At 41.7% G+C, this 19,112-nt stretch overlaps 2 protein-coding genes across 4 annotated transcripts in view; one reads left to right on the plus strand and one right to left on the minus strand.

Annotated features, from left to right (window-relative positions):
• Window positions 1-7,016: 7,016 nt before the first annotated feature.
• GALK1 (galactokinase 1) lies at window positions 7,017-17,884 on the plus strand. Its single transcript, XM_075177836.1, has 8 exons — window positions 7,017-7,209; window positions 9,628-9,817; window positions 10,982-11,101; window positions 12,680-12,815; window positions 13,924-14,105; window positions 14,198-14,348; window positions 16,611-16,773; window positions 17,750-17,884. Exons 1-8 carry the CDS (start codon window positions 7,066-7,068, stop codon window positions 17,819-17,821), a joined length of 1,158 nt encoding a protein of 385 aa, XP_075033937.1. The 5' UTR covers window positions 7,017-7,065; the 3' UTR covers window positions 17,822-17,884.
• Window positions 16,939-19,112, minus strand: part of ITGB4 (integrin subunit beta 4) — a 70,216-nt gene continuing 68,042 nt past the window's right edge. For all 3 annotated transcript variants that reach the window (XM_075177831.1, XM_075177833.1, XM_075177832.1), the window contains one exon: window positions 16,939-18,673. In XM_075177831.1, the coding sequence (XP_075033932.1) occupies window positions 18,537-18,673 (137 nt within the window). In that variant the 3' untranslated portion in view covers window positions 16,939-18,536. The remainder of the gene's footprint in view (window positions 18,674-19,112) is intronic.

Raw genomic sequence — 19,112 nt, forward strand, 5'->3', positions numbered from 1 at the left:
ATGTGAACATCATTTATATTTGCTTAGCTAAGCCTTCAATAGTTGCTAGAAAGCCACTTGCTACTGGCTGTTTACTCTGCTTGTAAGTAAATGTAATTGTTGAGGAATGTTACAAGTTGCTTTTGAAACTCTGAGCTAGTGCAGGATTTTCTTCACAGATGTTTGGATCCTAAGAAAAAAAAACCTAAAAACCTCCAATTCCAAGGTGTAACTACCACAGTGGTGCTTGCACCTCTCCTGTCCAAACCCCGTCTGATTACAGGGCTTTTTTTTCACCCTGGGGCGGTAGATGGCGGCTCTTACGGTATTTTCCTAAGGGGCCCACAAGAGTCTAGTCATGCTCCTGCTCCAATTTTATAAGGGGATGTCAACTTAAGAGAATGAATATTATACAAAAACATGGATTTGCCGATCGCTGATTAAATTAATAGGCTACGATTCCTTCCCAAGTACGCAGCCTATGGAATATCTTTCATTCCCAACACTCCACAGAGACTGCACTGACTACGGTGGTAAATGATTGTATAAAGGACAGTACTCCCTTCTAATTCTCCTGGATCTCTCTGCTGCATTTGACACTGTTGACCCCTCACCTCTCGCACAAGCAATACATTCCCTAGGTTTTCAGGACACTTCTATCCAGGTTCTCCTCTTAATTATCAAATTGCTCCTTCAGTGTTTATTTCTCTGGATTCACTTCTTCTCAGCTTCCTTTATCGTTTGGGTTATTACAAAGCTTGGTCCTATGTTCTCTTCTCTATCTACAACACTTCTCATGGAAAACTAACAAGCGCCTTTGGATTTCAGTATCAGCTCTATGCGGATGATAGTCAAATTAATCCTCACCATCTGTGTCGCTGTGTGTTACTAAGTTTTCAAACCATTTCATCTTGGATGTCTTCTTGTCACCTCAAGCTCAATCTGTTAAAAATTCAGCAAATAACATTCACAACAGTCAACAGTTGCTGCTTACTTAATTTCTCTATTTCTGCTGACAGCACAGAATACACCCTGTTCCCTCAAGCTTGTTGCCTTAACTCAAAACTGTCCTCCTTCACCACATCTAGTCCGTCTCCCAAGTCCTGTAACATGCAGCTAAGAATTAATTTAGAGACTACACACATCCTTCACCCAAGACACTGCAAAAACCTTCATTGTCGCACTCCAAATATCCCGCATTGACTATTGCAATACCTTTCTTATTAGTCTCCCTCTAATCAGACTTTCATCCCTACAGTCTATTTTGAATAGTAGTTATTCCAATTGTCCTTGCAAAATATTCTATCCTCCAAACCTTCAAGAATTCCCTGAAAACTCACCTCCTTAGGCAAGCTTATAAAATTCCTGAACCATCTACTTAACCATGCTAAAGTATTCTACCTGATTACCATCCCTCTACATAATTCACTCAAAGCTTACATTTATTCTTCTATACCATACCTGCTAACCATCACGATTTAGGCCAGACAGTCATGATTTGAGGACTCTATCCCACCTTTCCGATCGGGGCAGCTTTGTCGTGAACGCTGGGAGGTTAGGGAATTATTACTGAAGCTGGGTACACACTAAAGAAATTCCAACCAACTTTTTATGCCGAGCGATTTTACATGCGACCAATGGCCCGATCGCTCGGTCCATGGACTGCATACACACTAGGCTTGTTTAGGACGATAAAGGGAAGAGCGGACGTCCCGTTAGCGACTTTTTACAGCCATGTTGTCGTGAGCAATGACTGTAATTTTGTACTCACTGTTGTGGATCAGTCGGAAGTTTATACACACTACACAGCGGAAACGAGATTGGAACGAAAATATTAAACGGTACGACCAACCAAATGAGGCGACAATCGTCCATTTGGGCAGACTTTCGACCATCGTGTAACTGTACACACTGACCCGACTTTTGAACGAGCGGTCGTATGTCGGCTGGTTGAGCCAATTATTGGACGAAAACAGTGTAGTGTGTACCCAGCTTTATTCACTGTTGCTCTGCATGGCACAGCAGCGGTAAACGGGTAGCCTAGCACTTCAAAAGCGCTAGGAACGTCCCCTGGGGTGTGGCCACTCCTCCCCATCATGTTGTGGCTACACCCTCATTATGCAGTAGCCATGCCCCCATCCCGAGGCCACCTACCCATAAATTGGGAGTTATGCTATAATCAAACAACCATTTGACCCTGAAACCAATATGACTGTGACCAAATCACACAGCCCCACTAAACGCTTTTTCACAGTGCAATCGGTTATGATTAACTAGTGCTTGTAATGATTTGCTGAGGAGTCAGGAGTAGGTGAAAGATAGGGCATTTATTTCTGAACAAACACACAGTAGAAAAGAAATAGTGGAGCCCTGAGGCTGGAGATTGGAGCATGGGAAATATGAAAAACGGTGTCTAGTCCAGGATAACAGGATAAACAAAAACACAATCATGGTATAGCAGGAGATATATACATAAAATACCAGTCTCTGAAAAACACACAGAACAGCAAGGAAGCTGCACACTTGCAGGAATTCAGGAATATGTAGACAGAGGAACTAAATTCTGGGAAATGCAGACAAACTGTGAGCTTGAAAAGACAGTGATTCCCATGGTTAAGCCTAACGGCGAAACGCACGTCGGATATATGTCCAGGGGATGTTGGAGACCCTGAAGCTGTGGGGGCCGGCTGGCAGAGTCCAGTGGCGGCTCATGTATTTAAGTCATTTCAACACATAATAGTGAACTGGATTTTTTATGAGGGGAATATGGGAGGAAGGTTAATATTTGGTTCCCTCAGTGTATTGGTTATGTGATTAGGTCCTATGGGTTCATTACTAGCAGCATATTACATTTCAAGTAAGATTGCTATAACCTTATTAGCGTTTATACAGCATTTTCAATATGAGATATGACAATCATTCACTTAATAGGAAATGCATATATCATCATCATCACCATTTATTTATATAGCACCACTGATTCCGCAGCGCTGTACAGAGAACTCGCTCACATCAGCCCCTGCCCCATTGGAGCTTACAGTCTAAATTCCCTAACATACACAGACAGAGAGAGACTAAGGTCAATTTTGATAGCAGACAATTAACCTACTAGTATGTTTTTGGAGTGTGGGAGGAAACCGGAGCACCTGGAGAAAACCCACACAAACACGGGGAGAACAGACAAACGCCACACAGATAAGGCCATGGTTGGGAATTGAACTCATGATCCCAGCGCTGTGAGGCAGAAGTGCTAACCACTAAGCCACCAGGCTGCCTAATAGTACTATATAGAGGCTGCTCCCCTTATTAGGACCTTTTGATATAGAGCAGAGACAGCTACTACGTGTGTGTATTAGATCTCTTATTCCCCGTCATAATTATCTCACTATCTTTTGGTACTAGTATTAAACCATGGGTAGAAGTGTGTACACCAGCAAAGCTGACACAAGTGTGTGCACTTAACAAACCATTAAAGCTGATATAAGTTTGTGCAATAATCTAGTGGATATTTGTGACACATGTTATTAACACTACACTGACACTGTTCATTATATGAATCTGTGTGCAGGTGGCCAGAATAAGGCTATCCTATAGAACCTGATTATTAATACGTACAAGCTACCAATAGAGTGGACATAAGTGTGTGTATTAATAAAGTGGATATGTGTGATATGTGAGTGTATATTTACTAAACTGTGGGTTTGAAAACATGGAGATGTTGCCCATAGCAACCAATCAGATTCTAGCTATCATTTTGTAGAATGTACTAAATAAATGATAGCTAGAATCTGATTGGTTGCTATAGGCAACATCTCCACTTTTTCAACCCTGCAGTTTAGTAAACATACCCAATAGTATTTACACTGCACTGGTAATATCTACAATATGGGTTTGTGTGTTGGTGATAACGACTTGAAAAATAATACACACATATTGTGAACCCTGCAGTGGGTCTAAGCTTTTATTATTTTATTTCACTTTTTCTTTACTTTTTCACTTTCTTCATTTTATATTTCGCCTTTGGAGACCAGACTGAATATTTTAAAATGAAAACAATAAAAATAATTTTATAATTGTACTTGGACTGGAGTGCTCCAGAAACCAACTCTTTCCTGTGGTTATACCACAGGTATATGCAATTCTGTAATGACAGTAACCAGCCAGGTCCAAGGAACATGGAAACAGAACACTGGTTAACAGCATAGCCAAAGCACAAGGACAAAAGATCAGAATGGCTGGATCATGGCAGTATACCTTTCATGGAAAAGCAATCATTGACCAGTCAGGTATAGAGAATATAAAGTTAGTGATGCAGGTGATCAATGAAGGGATGGAGATTAAAGCCTGCAGGTGAGGTGCAAAAGTTCGCAAGAGCAGCACCTCTGGTAAAACAGAGGTACTACAGCACTAATAGAAAAGAGTCCTGATGCAATCTGGCTGGACCAATATGTAATATGTGGAACTCTGTGGTAATGGTATTTACAATACTGTCAACACTGACAGTGTTTACAGCTATATGATTATTACGAAACTGAACACAGCGACATGGAAAAAATAGCTACTTACCTGTAAACAGACAAAGCCAAGATCTGATGTCAGGAGAGGGCGACACTTCCAAATGACGTCACTTTCAACCGCAACTTAGACATTTCGGGTTTTAAAGTGGAAACGCACGGACCTATGTAAGTACTACCTTTACGTTAGTGGTTACGTTTAGGCAGCGGGTTAGGGTTAAGCTGCGGGTTACAGTTAGGCTGCGGGTTAGTGTTAGAAATACAATTAACATTACCATTATGAAATTGGCCCGTGCCTTGTCGCTTTAAAAAAAAGTAAATACAAATTGCGGTTGCAAGTGACGTCATTTGGAAGTGTTGCCCTCTCCTGACATCGGATCTGGGCTGTGTCTGTTTACAGGTAATTTAGTATTTTTTACATGTCTCTGTGTTCAGTATTGTAATAATTATGTAGCTGTAAACACAGTTGGTGTTTACAGCATCGTAAATTCGTACTACACCCGTGGAACTAACCCTCAAGTATCAAACTCCTATTGTGCTATAGATATACTATCCAACTGTCCCAATTTAGACGGCATATATTTCAGGTTTGCAGACTCCAAAAGGGGGGGGGACCTACAGTAAAGTGGGTGTGGTTTAATAATAAAGTAGGCATGGTGGACAGATTAAGGCGTGTGCTATATGAAATATAGCGTGTCCTGTATGGGCCCAGGCTTTTTTTTTTTTGACTGGATTAATGTTGGGAGGTTTCATGTAGATTGTAAACGTACAAGCAGGGGCCTCTTATGTCACTATCTCTAAATCTCTATTATTTCTGTGTTTCCAAATAATAAATGTTCCTAAACTTTAAAATGAATTGCTTCAAAGAACACTCGCACAAAATCATGTTTTAATTTGTTGTGTAAACCTGAGAATTCCGATTTCATCCAACACAAACAATATAAAAATTTTATATAACTAAGGTGCAATTTATTAAGCTGCGATGAGCCAAAAATCTGGAGAAACCAGCTGTTTTCTTCAGATAATGACCAACACAGCTCTTCTTTTAATTTATCAAGGAGTTAAAGCAGGAAAAATCACAGATTTCTCCTGCCTCAACCTGTTTAATACTGGTCACTACAGTCCCCATAGATTTCTATGGGGACTGCGAAGTGACCCGATTTAACAAACGGTGAAAAGCCATTAAAAACTAATGCCATCTCAAGATGGCATTAGTTTATCTTTTCAATAATCGTCCCCGGAGAAGATACCATTGATACGTCGTCTGGTCCCGTTGCTATGCGCGACCTTAGCCACGCATGCGCAATAGGCGCACAGGCGAGTTCCTCCACTTGTCGGCACCGTTAGGAGTTTTTAGTTACTTTAGGATAAGAGGTTCGCCAGGGCTCGCTAATAAGCCATGGCTTAGTAAATACCAGCGGCAGAACATTTTGTACAAAATGATACTTACTGCTGTCCAATGATAAATTGACTCCTTAATACACTTCTTTAAAGTGGACCTGTGTACTATATAAGTCCTATGTATGTCCCTGAATGCTCCCTTCACTTGAGAGGGAGGGATATCTCTGTGCATTATAGGCAACTACTGAAAAACCCATGCTGGCTCCTGCGGCTTCCTCCTATTTCACAGGTCCCCTGCGTTATATATAATGCACATATACATTTCTTGCTCTCTCCCAAGCAGACGGAATGTCAGATTACTCTTTTCTTTGTCAGACAAACATAATGGAGAATGTTCTATGTAACTCACCCTTAAGATGTCACTTGATTGGTCCTCTTTAATATACATATCTTCATTAAGATAAGAACAAATAGAAGAACTGCATTCATCAACTAAACTTCTTCTTCTGGACAGAATTAAAAACAAAGAACATTGTTACGAACTAACATTTCCAAGGATCAATCTTCAAAACCCAGGACTGTCCTGATTGGCAACTTTTACCATCCTGGAATATTTACGACAATATTCTACTTATGCTTTTCACACTAATTTTCCAAATCCATATAACTGAGCTGAATTAATTTTTTAACAATATTTATGCATTGCAATTCTCTTTCAGCGTGGCCTGAGAACGATGGGCCATCAAACACGTCGCCTTTTTTTCCCCCCAACAATGGTTTTTACTATGGTTTCCCAGTTAACAGGGTGCCAAATACAAAAAGTAAAATAGGGAACATAGAAGAGAGGAGGGGGGGGGCATCAAGGGGGAGAGGTGGGTTCAAAATGGGGGCGGTACACAGCAGCCTTTATTATTTTTAATAAAACAACAATGAAGTTATAAATATGTTATAATTGACATTATCCATCAATTGTGATCCCCATCAGGATTCTGGAGGTTGCTGAAAAGGACCATTGGCAGTTGAGGGATTATATATTGTTGAGCTCTCTGCCAGGTATTTATCCCAGGTTGCAAAAATTGTAACGTGTGAATTGCAGAATCACATTCCCTGGAAGTTAGGTAGAGGTAATAATTATATGAACAGTGCCAGGGTGGCAATACTGGGGCAAGTCACGTGTCACACGCGGGCGTGTCTATTGCAGACACGGAAGTAGTCACGTGACCGTGCTGTGATGTCTGCTCCCGAGGATGAAGCCAGGCGACTATTCGCAGAGACTTTTGGGGGGGATGCCCCGGACATCGCAGTCTTCGCCCCCGGCAGAGTGAATCTGATCGGGGAGCATACAGACTATAACGGAGGCTTCGTGCTGCCTATGGTGAGAGCTCCCCGGGACTCCGTCCTCAGCTGTGGGCAGGGGGCTAGGTCTAGTCACGTGATCAGTCACATGACACTGCTGAGCCTGACTCCTATGTGTTAGGAGATGCTAGTGGCACTGGAGCGCCATGGGGTCAGGGTGTAATGGTTGGCACAGTGCCTCAAGAATATCTTATACAAAACAGATGTGGCTGATTGAAGTATATTACCTATATACAGGATCTTTAAGTTCTCAAATCCTATTAATTATATTTCCAGAATACTGTTGGTTTCAAATAGTGACAATAATGTAGATATTTTGGGCATGATTCATTAAAGAATGTAAATGCCAATGTGTGCCACAATTTTCATTTTACCCCCTGCACATGTGCAAAACCAAAGCATATGCCAAAGAACGCAATTCATGTTTGCACATAAATGACAATTACGACAGCCTACGATATCATTGGTGGACCAGGGAGGGGAATCGGCCTATGCAGGTATTTAATGTACAGTAAGAGTGTGCCAAGCTCGAGCGCACGCAGCAGCGTCCAATTCAAGCTTTGGGTATCTCTAAGGTACCCAAAGGTCCTCTCATCTCTTCTCCATTCACACTGACTATGACATCACGCCCGACAGTCAGTGAGGAGCGCCGCAGCCAGAACAAAGCATGAAGAAAGAAGCTAATAAAAGGTAAGTAAAGAAACGGAGATGCAAGGGGAGGAAAGGGACTGCTATAAAGAAGGGGGGAGAGAGGCACAGAGTAAAAAAGAAGGGGGGAGAGAAGCACAGAGTAACAAAGAAAGGGGAGAGAGGCACAGAGTAACAAAGAAAGGGGAGAGAGGCACAGAGTAACAAAGAAGGGGGAAAGAGGCACAGAGTAACAAAGAAGGGGGAAAGAGGCACAGAGTAACAAAGAAAGGGGAGAGAGGCACAGAGTAACAAAGAAGGGGGAAAGAGGCACAGAGTAACAAAGAAGGGGGAAAGAGGCACAGAGTAACAAAGAAGGGGGAGAGGCACAGAGTGAAAAAGAAGTGGGAAGAGGCACAGAGTGAAAAAGAAGGGGGAAGAGAGGCACAGAGTGAAAAAGAAGTGGGAAGAGAGGCACATAGTGAAAAAGAAGTGGGAAGAGAGGCACATAGTGAAAAAGAAAGGGGAAGAGAGGCACAGAGTGAAAAATAAGAGGGGGAAAGAGGCACAGAGTGAAAAAAAAAAAGGGAGAGAGGCACAGAGTGAAAAAGAAGTGGGAAGAGAAGCACAGAGTGAAAAAGAAGGGGGAGACAGGCACAGAGTAAAAATAAAAAGTGGGGGAGAGGCACAGAGTGGAAAAGAAGGGGAGGAGAGGCACGGAGTAAAAAAGAAGGGAGAGAGGCACAGAGTGAAAAAGAAGGGGGGAAAGCAGCATGGAGGGCGCAGTGTGAGCATAAGGGGGCACAGTAATGTGTGTGTGATGGCACAGGGGGCTTGTTGCAATGTAGTGTGTGTGAGGTAGGTGGTGGCTAATTAATGGGTGCTATTTTGTTTGTAGGGTGATGGTGAGGCAGTGATGGTTGCGGGAAATAGGTATTGCTGGGGCTGTTTGCAGGAAGGGAAATAGGTTTATTTATTAAATGTGAATACTATTATTTTAATGTTGGGGCTGGAGGAAGGCCTAATTATTAATTGTGGGTGCTATTGATTTAACGCCGGAGCTGGCAGTAATTTTCTAAATGTAGCCATTTTTCTTCCAAATAGGTCCTCCAACATTCCAGGATCCGGACAAGCCACAACTAAAGAAACCAACAGCCACAGGTGGTGAAAGTGAGAAGAACAGGTAGGAGAGAGCAGCATAGTGTGTGAAATGTTGTGATTCTAGTAGGGACAATGGCAATTTTTGGTGAGTGTTTTGCCCAATGTAAGGTGCAGGCTAAGACTGAACTCTTTCTGTACACACTGCATTCTTTTTATACTACACAGTGGTGCTAGATGTCCTGAAAGTCAGGAGTGCTTGGACATGTGTCACGCTCCGGTAAATTCAGGACCTAGTGATTTAGATGTGCTAGCCACGCCCCCAATAGTGCATTGCCACGCCCCCAATTGTATGACCACACCCCTGAAAAATCTTGCGCCGCCGCAATTTTTTTTAGCTTACTCAACTATGAGGAGGGGCCCCATGAATTTGTTGTACCGGGACCCTGAATTCCTCTTGGCAGCCCTGGGCACTTGTTACATATTTGTGAATGTGTGTCTTCCATTTCATCTGATACATTTACCAGTTGCAGTTTTCTGGTCTGTATTGTTTAAAAGTTATTTAACATACATTAATTCAGCACGTGTTACTGCAGCCGTAAAATAATGGTGATAATGGGAGCAGAGAATTATGTAGCAGGTAAAATCGATCATCAGGTTTGGAATGGAGAATGTTGTTGTATACGAGATATAATTCTACATTCCTGTACAGGCTCTGCCTCTCATCACTGTCCTAGTGGGCAGCCAGCGGGATGATGGAAAGATCTGTATTGTGACCACAGCTGAGGGAGCTGACGAGCCGCACAAAGTAGAGTTGGAAGCCCCCAGTGAAGAAAGGACCCTAACTCCTGGGACTCCTAAGTGGGCTAACTATGTGAAGGGCGTTATTCAGCATTATAGAGGTAATGCGGGATTACGAGTCAGAACTTCTCAGTGTGTACAAAAATGGAGTTTGTCACTTGTCCTGATCTCTGCTGCATAGTCTAACCAGACTTTGAATATGTTATACATTTCTTATTGTTGGATACTGCTTCAGTTTTAAGACTTGGGGCTAGATTTACTAAAAATTGTGCATGGTGGCGGTCTTATACCGCCACACAATGCCGGCGGTCTAGTGCTCTAAACTGCTGCAGTTACTGTAGGGCGGTTTGGGGCTGCGATGTAAAATGTCTGGTGATATGTGGCAGATTGTTAACAACTAAAGACAGGGTTTGTTTTTTTATATACCTGCTTCTGATTGGCTAGTTTTTTTTTTTTTTATACCTGCTCCTGATTGGCTAGTTTTTTTTTTTTTTTTTTTTTTTATATACCTGCTTCTGATTGGCTAGTTTTTTTTTTATACCTGCTCCTGATTGGCTAGTTGTTTTTTTTTTTTTATACCTGCTTCTGATTGGCTAGTTTTTTTTTATACCTGCTTCTGATTGGTTAGTTTTTTGTTTTTTTGTTTTTTTTATATACTTGCTTCTGATTGACTTGATAGCTTGAACATGCCGTTTAAGCTATGTTGCCATTCATAACATAAGTGGAGGCACTAGTGACTTATAAATTATGTCGGACAATCATTATTTGTTGATTATTATTTATTATCATTAACTTATGGATGAACATTTTATTTCTCATTATATTAAGGTGGCGATATTATTGTTTTATTATATTATGTGGCCACATATGTGCATCATAAATAATTACATCCCCCATTAACAATCCAATAGTATTGCCAGTTAATATGATTTAAACATTTATATTTCCCCCATAATATAATACAATAATAGTGTCCCCTTAATATAATGAAAAATAAAATTTGCCCCATCACTCAATGGTAAATTAATGTAGCCCCATAATCAATAAATAATGATGTTTCCCATATTACCCAAGTCAATGATCATGGTTAAACCGGGATGGTGATTTGTAAAGTGGTGGTTTGTAAAACCTGAGGTTTTCAGCCTTTTAACTGGTGGTTTTAATAGCCAAAAACTTAGTCAAACCGCCCTTTAGTAAATCTAGCACTTACACTAAAACAAACTGAAATACTTTATCACCTTGTAACACATTCTGTCCTCCATCAGCTGGGCCTCTTCCTGGGTTTAATGCAGTGATTGCCACCAGTGTCCCGTTGGGAGGAGGTCTATCCAGTTCTGCATCTCTAGAAGTGGCTACTTATACCTTCCTACAGCAGCTACGCCAAGGTAAGAATGGCCACGTTCCTGTGTCCCTAGGCTGCTTGTGAAGGAGACTTGTGAGTACAGTGGAGTTTTCAGTGCTTACATGGGTGAGCAGGCAGGAATGGGGTTCTTATAAGAATTTATTTGCAGGAACAGAGTACCATTAAAAATGGTACATGCATACGGGATATTTCATTCAGTTGTAGAAGTTGCTGGACTTTGCCTAATGATTACAAAACATCCTGTCTGTAGTCAGCTAGGTGGGACGAATAGGAAAGGCAAGGTAAACATTTCTGGAATGTACAGAGAGCGTTGCTTGGTTGTACCATTGGATCTATATGTTAAAGAGGTTGGACAGTATGGACAGTAAACGTGGCTCTGGATTGACCAGAAGCCGTGGTCGCTTCAGTCAGGAGCTGCAATCACCACACATTCTGCTCACATAAGTGTTTGAACATCTAGATCAGTCCTCAAGGGCTACGTTTTCAGGATTCCTTTAATAATGTACAAGTGAGTTAATCTATTTGGCTGGCTCAGTAATTGCCCCACCTGTTTCTAAAGACAGAAATCCTGAAACCATGACCTGTTGGTAGCCCTTGAGGACTGAACTTGGACAGCTCTGATCTAGATAGACTGGTTTTGCCCAAACTGACAGCTGTGTTGTCTGCTGACTGTCAGTTTATGTATGAATTCTGGTTCAAGTGGAGATTTTGGGGAGAAGGGGCACTATTTAGGTACATGGGGGGGGGAGGGGGGCTATCTTTAAATAGCTCCTCTTAAAAAGCTATAAAGAATAAAAAAGAAAGTAAGACGGCAAAAAAACATATGGGGCAACGTAGTGTAATGTGTACTAAATGGCAGTGGGTCTATGCTCCGTGTAATAGGTTACAATTGACATGATAGAGTTGCAATTTCCAAAAAATCAGAACTGTCTCTATACAATTACACCCAGGGTTGAGCTGCTCTTCACTATGATCGATGCCACAGAAAGTTCAGTATAAAATGGAATATACAGAGAAAAAGATCTTGCCACAAGTGTTTAACCCAGAAGGATAGAAGTTGGGGTGAATGTGATAATATTACCATAGAAGGTGACTGCGCCCAGTATTTGCTTTGAATATCAGTGTTCCACATGTTTTGCTGAGGTCATGTCTGAGCCGCTTTCTGAACACATCCCAGTTTTGAAGTGTATTTATTTTTGCATTCTAAGTTTGATGAGATTGGTTCCATCGAGAGTTTATACAGACAGAAACTTTGAACTCTTTTTTTTTCCTTCTCCCAAACCATTTCCCAGTTAAGCTTGTCCTCTGTTTTCACTGCCTCTCCATTGCCTAAATAAATCTTGACAATCTTAAGAAACTTAGAACTGCAGAAATAGATACACTTGAAACGCTGACACAACCAGAGAGATTCTTGCATTGAGCAGCTTAGAACTCAGCGAAACAACTAGAACTCTACCATTAAAGTGAGTAGTTCTGTCTGTAGATCGAAACCTGGGGGCAGGTAACGGTAGTACCCGCACTCTTGTGGCACTCCTGTACGTTCAGTCTCTTCTTCAGTGTAAAAATGTTTATGCAGTGTTTTGTGTGTCTCTCGCCTTAGATGATGGTGATGCTGTTCAGAAAGCGCTGGCATGTCAAAAAGCTGAGCATACATTTCCTGGTGTGCCCTGTGGGATCATGGACCAGTTCATCTCAGTGATGGGAAAAGAGGAGCATGCTCTTCTCATAGACTGCAGGTCAGTGTGAGAGGCACACAGGAGTCCAGGGAACAAAAATATTTGAGTATTTTTCTTTCTTTTTTCCTTTTTGAAAGATTCTTTTTTTTTTTTTTTTTTTTTTTAATTTATTATAATTGGCATATTGATATTTGCCAATTTCACATTGACACAATAAGGATTATAACTCCTTTCTATCTGAATATTTTTCGTTCTTAAAGGATTGCTGCTCAAGCAGGTTAACTTTTTATTTACACCTCTACTGACTCTATTAACAAGGAAAGGTTAATTATATGTTAAGTATATTTTTTATATTTATTGTGATGTGATGATTGCTCTCTTAGGCTGTGTTTTAGCATCCGTGGACTGCTAAGGTTGACCCTTTTGCTGAATGCAGCTCACACCTAATATCGAACAAAGAGCATACTTGCCAACTCTCCCGGAATGTCCGGGAGACTCCCGCATTTCACGTGAGTCTAACGGACTCCCGGGAGAGTGTGGCAATCTCCCGGATCTGCCCACTACTTAGTGAAGTGGGCAGAATTAGGTCCAAAACGCCGCGATTCACTGGTAATCGCTGCTGTAAAATTATGCGGTTTAATCATTATGTCATGGGGCGGGGCCAAAATTACGCAATTTTTGGCGCCCCGCCCCCTGCACGCCCACCTTCTTCGGCAGGCTCCCGGATCATACTTGCCATAAGTTGGCAAGTATGACATAGAGTGAAATGTTGTCTATGGGAAAATACACAGGAAATATTTAAAGGGGTGCTTAGCGCAAGAAAATTCTCCTAAGAGTATTTTATTGTCATTAACATCTTTTCCATGTGTGCTTTACTATAGTTGTCTGCAGCTGCAGGTTATTAAATGCACTCTATAGGTTACAGTACCACGATAAAACTGACATCTAGGCTATAAAGGAATACATGAAATTCTCTCACACTTCAGCATTACTTCGGTGCGAAGGTTTTCCAGCCATCAAAAGAGAAGAAACACAGACAGTGATATTTGGTTGCAATGTGCTATAAGCTTAATTTTATTTCTCTATCCTACTTTGTATAGAAGATTTGTTAAGCTGCTCTAATCAGTTTTCTAATGTAGACCTTAGTTGTCTTTCCTTCGTTTTCCAGGTCTCTGGAGGTCACGCCGCTACCTCTGACAGATCCCAAACTGTCTGTGCTCATCACCAACTCCAATGTGCGTCATGAGCTGACGGGCAGCGAGTACCCAACTCGCAGGAGGCAGTGTGAGGAGGCTGCAAGGGCCCTGGGCAAGGAGACTTTGAGAGATGCCAGTATGGAAGATCTGGAAGGTAATTGGGTTTTGTTACGTCTAGCAGAGCAATCACTGCATCTGTTTATCGCACTGCTATGTATATGACCTGTCACGTGTTTCTTATTTCAGCCAAGAAGGAGAGTTTGAGTGAGGTGTGTTACAGACGAGCGCGCCATGTCATCACAGAGATCGAGCGCACATCTAAAGCAGCGCAAGCTTTGGAGAAGGGTGATTACCGATTATTCGGTATACTAATGGTGGAGAGTCACAACTCCTTAAGGTAAGAGACACGTAAGGGATTAAATGTATCCTTGTGACCCTGGAGGATCCCTCACCCTGTGCGCGTGGCTCAGACAGGTGGTGTAATGATGTAGCCAGACGAGGTCGCTGATGCGCTGGCGTATGGTGGGGATAGTAGCTCAGACAATGAGGCACGGATGCATTGGGAGGAACAGTCTGTCAGACTTGGTGAGAGACTGGCACATTTGCAGGAACAGCCACTCATATGGTGGAAGGGGGCACTTGGGACACCCATATGACCAAAATTTGCTCAGGCCATAAACACTCCATAATTTCATTTGGGTGCTCAAATACATGTAAACAGTTGTAGGAAACAATCCCCACTGATTATGTTGGTTTGGGTGCATGGATTATAGAAACGTAAGAGGGAGGTAAAGGTTTCTATGGGAGAAATGGGGACTGTCCTGGAAAACCAGGACATATAAGAGCCATACCTAGAACTGATTTGTATATTTGTTTCAGTGAGTGAATCTCTGTAGGCCTAGATCCCTGGTGATTCCTGTTTTTATGAGTGAGCTGCAGTTTCTTGATAAACTCACTTTTTTTCAGTTTAAAACAACAATCACAAACTTGTTGGACTTTGTTGTGCCCAGAGCTCCTGCCTCACTCTAGTTCCACCTCTGATCACAAGTAATTGGTGTCAACAATTATGTTCATTATATTGATATTATCAGTGATGTCACTGACGTGATGTCATTCTTATGTCATCACTGATATCACACATTTTATGTATCTCATTGTGAACCATTTATTTCTATTTCATGAGCAATCTATCAAGTTGTGATCTCACAACTTGCCCGTTGTGACCTCATCAGTGTAATACAATGTGTCTCATAGTCTGTGAGTCCCTCATTAGAGAATCTATTTTGATTTAATTGGTAGTACCATCCATATATACGTCATCAGTTAATTCACCCATTATTTCTATTTCCTCAACAATGTAACCAAGTGTTATGCTACCAGTGATATCACCAATTCTGTTGTCATTTATTTTGAGATCAATAATCATTTCTATTGTCAAGTCATTGGCCATGTTAGTGATGTCCTCTACCGTGTATGATAATCCTCTTTTCTTCCCCTTTTTTAACCAACATATCCTCTCCATTGCAGCGTGTTCGCTAAAATGTAATTTCAGGCGAAACCATTCGATGTAATATTTGATGTCCGTGTGAGATCATATATTCTGATGTCATCAGTAATGGCCTATGATGATATTTCAGTGAACCCCCATTAGCGCATCCTAATTCTGGTAAACCTTTGAAAGGTGGTGTCACCATTTCTGTTACTGCAGGATTTGGTAGGCAACAAAAACTAAACTGACAACCTCATTTAAACAATGTCACCCGTGATGTCACTCAAAGTCCTCACTCATAATATTACTTTATATCGCCCACTTTAGGCTTTAGGAACTGTTGTTTCCCATTGTAATGAATTCTGAATTCACTAATGCGGTCACTCAGTGTATGGCACCCATTGTGCACTCATCAATTGTGGTGTCATTTGTAAGGTAACCCTTCTGATCTCTGTGATATTTACTTCATTCTTGCCAACCTTATGTTGGCCAGGTCCGGGAGATCCTGTAGGGCACGAGGGGTGGATGGGCAGAGGGGGCGGGGCTTTGTGACTTGCATCATTTTGGCCCCAGCCAAAAAGACCCCAAACAAGCATTACATCACTGGGGGCAGGACCAAAATGACGCGAATCGCGAAGCACCCGCCCCTTCCGCCCGTACATGTCGCCTCTAATTTAGTGAAGTGGGCAGATGTGGGAGAATCGCCAGCTCTCCCGAAATTCCAGGAGACCTACCCGAAATTCGAGAGTCTCCAGGACATTCCGGGAGAGTTGGCATGTATGATTTTACTTACACTTTAACTTTTTAGGGGGAGATTCAATTAGCCAGTGAATCGTCCCCGGAACAGTCGCAAGACACTTTGCGGCGGAGATTTGACAGAAAATGAGCAGAGATTTCTATCGTAAGCAACTGAATCGCTCCCAAAATGTTGCTTATTATAATATCATCATCTCTGTCACTCATGTTGCATCTATGATGTAACCTTTAGTTATGTAGCAATAGAATGAGCTCCAGGTGGACTCCAGGGACTGGGTTACTCTATATTCTGGAGGACTATCACTTATTTCTTTTTAATGTAAAAATACATTCCTCTCCCATATTTGTGGCTGCGGTGTGCTCACCCTCCTCTGCTACCTCCATCCTAGTTACTTCTGTGATATTTCTCTCTAGGGATGATTATGAGGTCAGCTGCCCAGAACTGGATGAACTGGTTTCGATAGCCATCGAGGTTCCTGGCGTTTATGGCAGTAGAATGACGGGCGGAGGTTTTGGTGGCTGCACAGTGACTTTGCTGGAGACTTCGGTTGCAGAGAGAACCAAACAACAAATTCAGGTGACAGAATGATCATCCCATTGTATAATGCATTCTATGTCCTTGAATGTGAAATCAATATAGGACTATATGAAAAATAGGCACCACCCCTGCCTATATGATTTATATCCGCCTACCGCGTGTCTGTAAGATTGCAGTAAACAAAAAAGAACGTTACAAGGCAGCTGTATGAAAATGCATTTATTATTACAAAAGTTAAACCAGCTTTAAAGATGGAAATAGTTTGTAAACAAAGCAAAAAGCACTAACATTTGGACAACTGGTTTTTAATATATTTTCTAACACAATTACACACAAGTGGTCCTGGGTCCATGGGAGAGATTGCATTACCTTCTCCCAGCAGTGTTATTCATTAATCCCAATTTATAACAATTGTCCTTTTATAACTGGGCACTGTGAGTCTTCTATGACGCTAAACCAGTAGCGTGTTTAAGGCACTCGGGAACGTCGAGAGAGTCGGCTACAGCACCAAGTTACTGCTTTGTCTATGATAAAGCATTTAAACTGTTTATTTTTTATTTGTTTTCACCTGATCTGCTTCCATCCACTTACAATGTGTAACGTGTAGAAATGAAGCGCTCGCTGTAGTGTTACCAACAATACAGGTATAAGGATAGTTGAACACGTGGCTGTACTTTACACCGTATTACTACAGATCTATTTGTGTCCATTAGTTCAGAGGAATCCCATAGCTAGAACGTATAACATTAAAGGGTAGACTTAATAAAACTTCTACAAGGAAAAGTAGAAGTTTGCTCATATCAACCAATCAGATTCTAGCTATTATTGCTCTAGTACATGCTAAAAAATGATAGCTAGAATCTGATTGGTTGCTATGGGCAACACCTTCGCTTTTCTTATTTTAGTAGGTTTAGTAAATCTACCCATAAGCCTTTGCGGCATGACTGGGGAGACACGGTGGCAAAAGAGTGTGAAATACATATAACGTGACATTTTATTTCTTTTTGTACTGCAGGAGAGGTTCAGAGGATCGCCAACGTTTTACATAACCAAGCCATCCGCCGGATGTGGGGTCTTGCCACGCTAACAGTGGATAGTAAATATAACCTTCCAGTTGTGAAATAAAATCTTTTGGTTTATCTCTTCTATATTCATGTGTTGGTTGTAAATGATTCAGAACTCCTATTATGAGGTAATATAATCCTAAATAAGTGTCCTGCACCAGCGTTGGAGCCCGTGCCAGCCTTACCAGGACATACTGCCACTTGTACGGCCAGTGGACTTTTTTTTTCTATGTATCCTATTTGGTTTTCTTAATCCTCTATAGCAATATACCTGCCACCAATACGAATCCCATATACCTTCAGCAAGTTCCCTCTTTAACATATACCTCAAATGTACATAAATTCTCCCTTTGACATATATAGATATTTGTTTTTTATAAAAAAAAAGTTATTTACAGAGCATGAAAAAGAAAATATTTAAATAAAGTTTCTCCCCCTCAAAATAAGATGATTACTTTAGCACACATTAAAAAGCTAGGCGAGTGCCTTTATATGCATGGCCTGAGGAAACTTAAGATTTTTATTCCTCTGGTACCTTGTATAGCACCTGCGTCAAAAATGTTCCGGTCGTATCCTAGTCCCTACCATTTTTCTTTGCAAGATGAGCTCAGCATCCCGCATGACGTGAGCAGAAGCATAATAGCGTCTCCAGCGACATAAAGCGGTAAGTAGGAAGTGACGCCAAGCGTCGCACGCGGCTGGTAACCCATTGTCCAGTGCACCCAGGAGCCGCCTCTCTCAGGCCTCGTAGAACTGGCGCTCCACCTGCCGGCTCTGAGTTCCACCTGACATCATTGTGCGCGTGACGTACTCTTTGGTGACCTGCTGGGTGACTGTGCCAGAGCTTTCCATGCGAGTGCTGACAGACATGCCATCTGTAAGTGGAAACAGAAGCAGTCAGGAAATGTGACGCACAATCAGAGTTCAACAACAACTATAAACAGTAGATGGCGCCATTATTATCACCTATAATAAAGATGAACAATAAGGCAGTATAAACACATAGCACAGGTAAACAGCTATATGACATGGCCAACAAAAAGCACATAGGAAGTGTACCAGCTTGTATTCTAATACAATTATTTAACAAATACTTCTACGGGCTTAATACTATTTATTTTACCTCCATGGGGCACTGGGGTAAAAAACAGACATATCTTATAAGACCTGTATAACCTGAAGTGAGAGAACACCCTTCATCTCTGAACGCTGGAGTGTGACACCCGACTCCTCCTTGGAACGCTCAGACATCTGTCCAAGGAGTCTACCTTGTGCGTTTAAAAAGGCACAAGGTTCTATCTTTAGTGGATGTTG

The sequence above is a fragment of the Mixophyes fleayi genome, chromosome 6, assembly GCF_038048845.1.
Source record: "Mixophyes fleayi isolate aMixFle1 chromosome 6, aMixFle1.hap1, whole genome shotgun sequence".
Lineage (NCBI taxonomy): Eukaryota > Metazoa > Chordata > Amphibia > Anura > Limnodynastidae > Mixophyes > Mixophyes fleayi.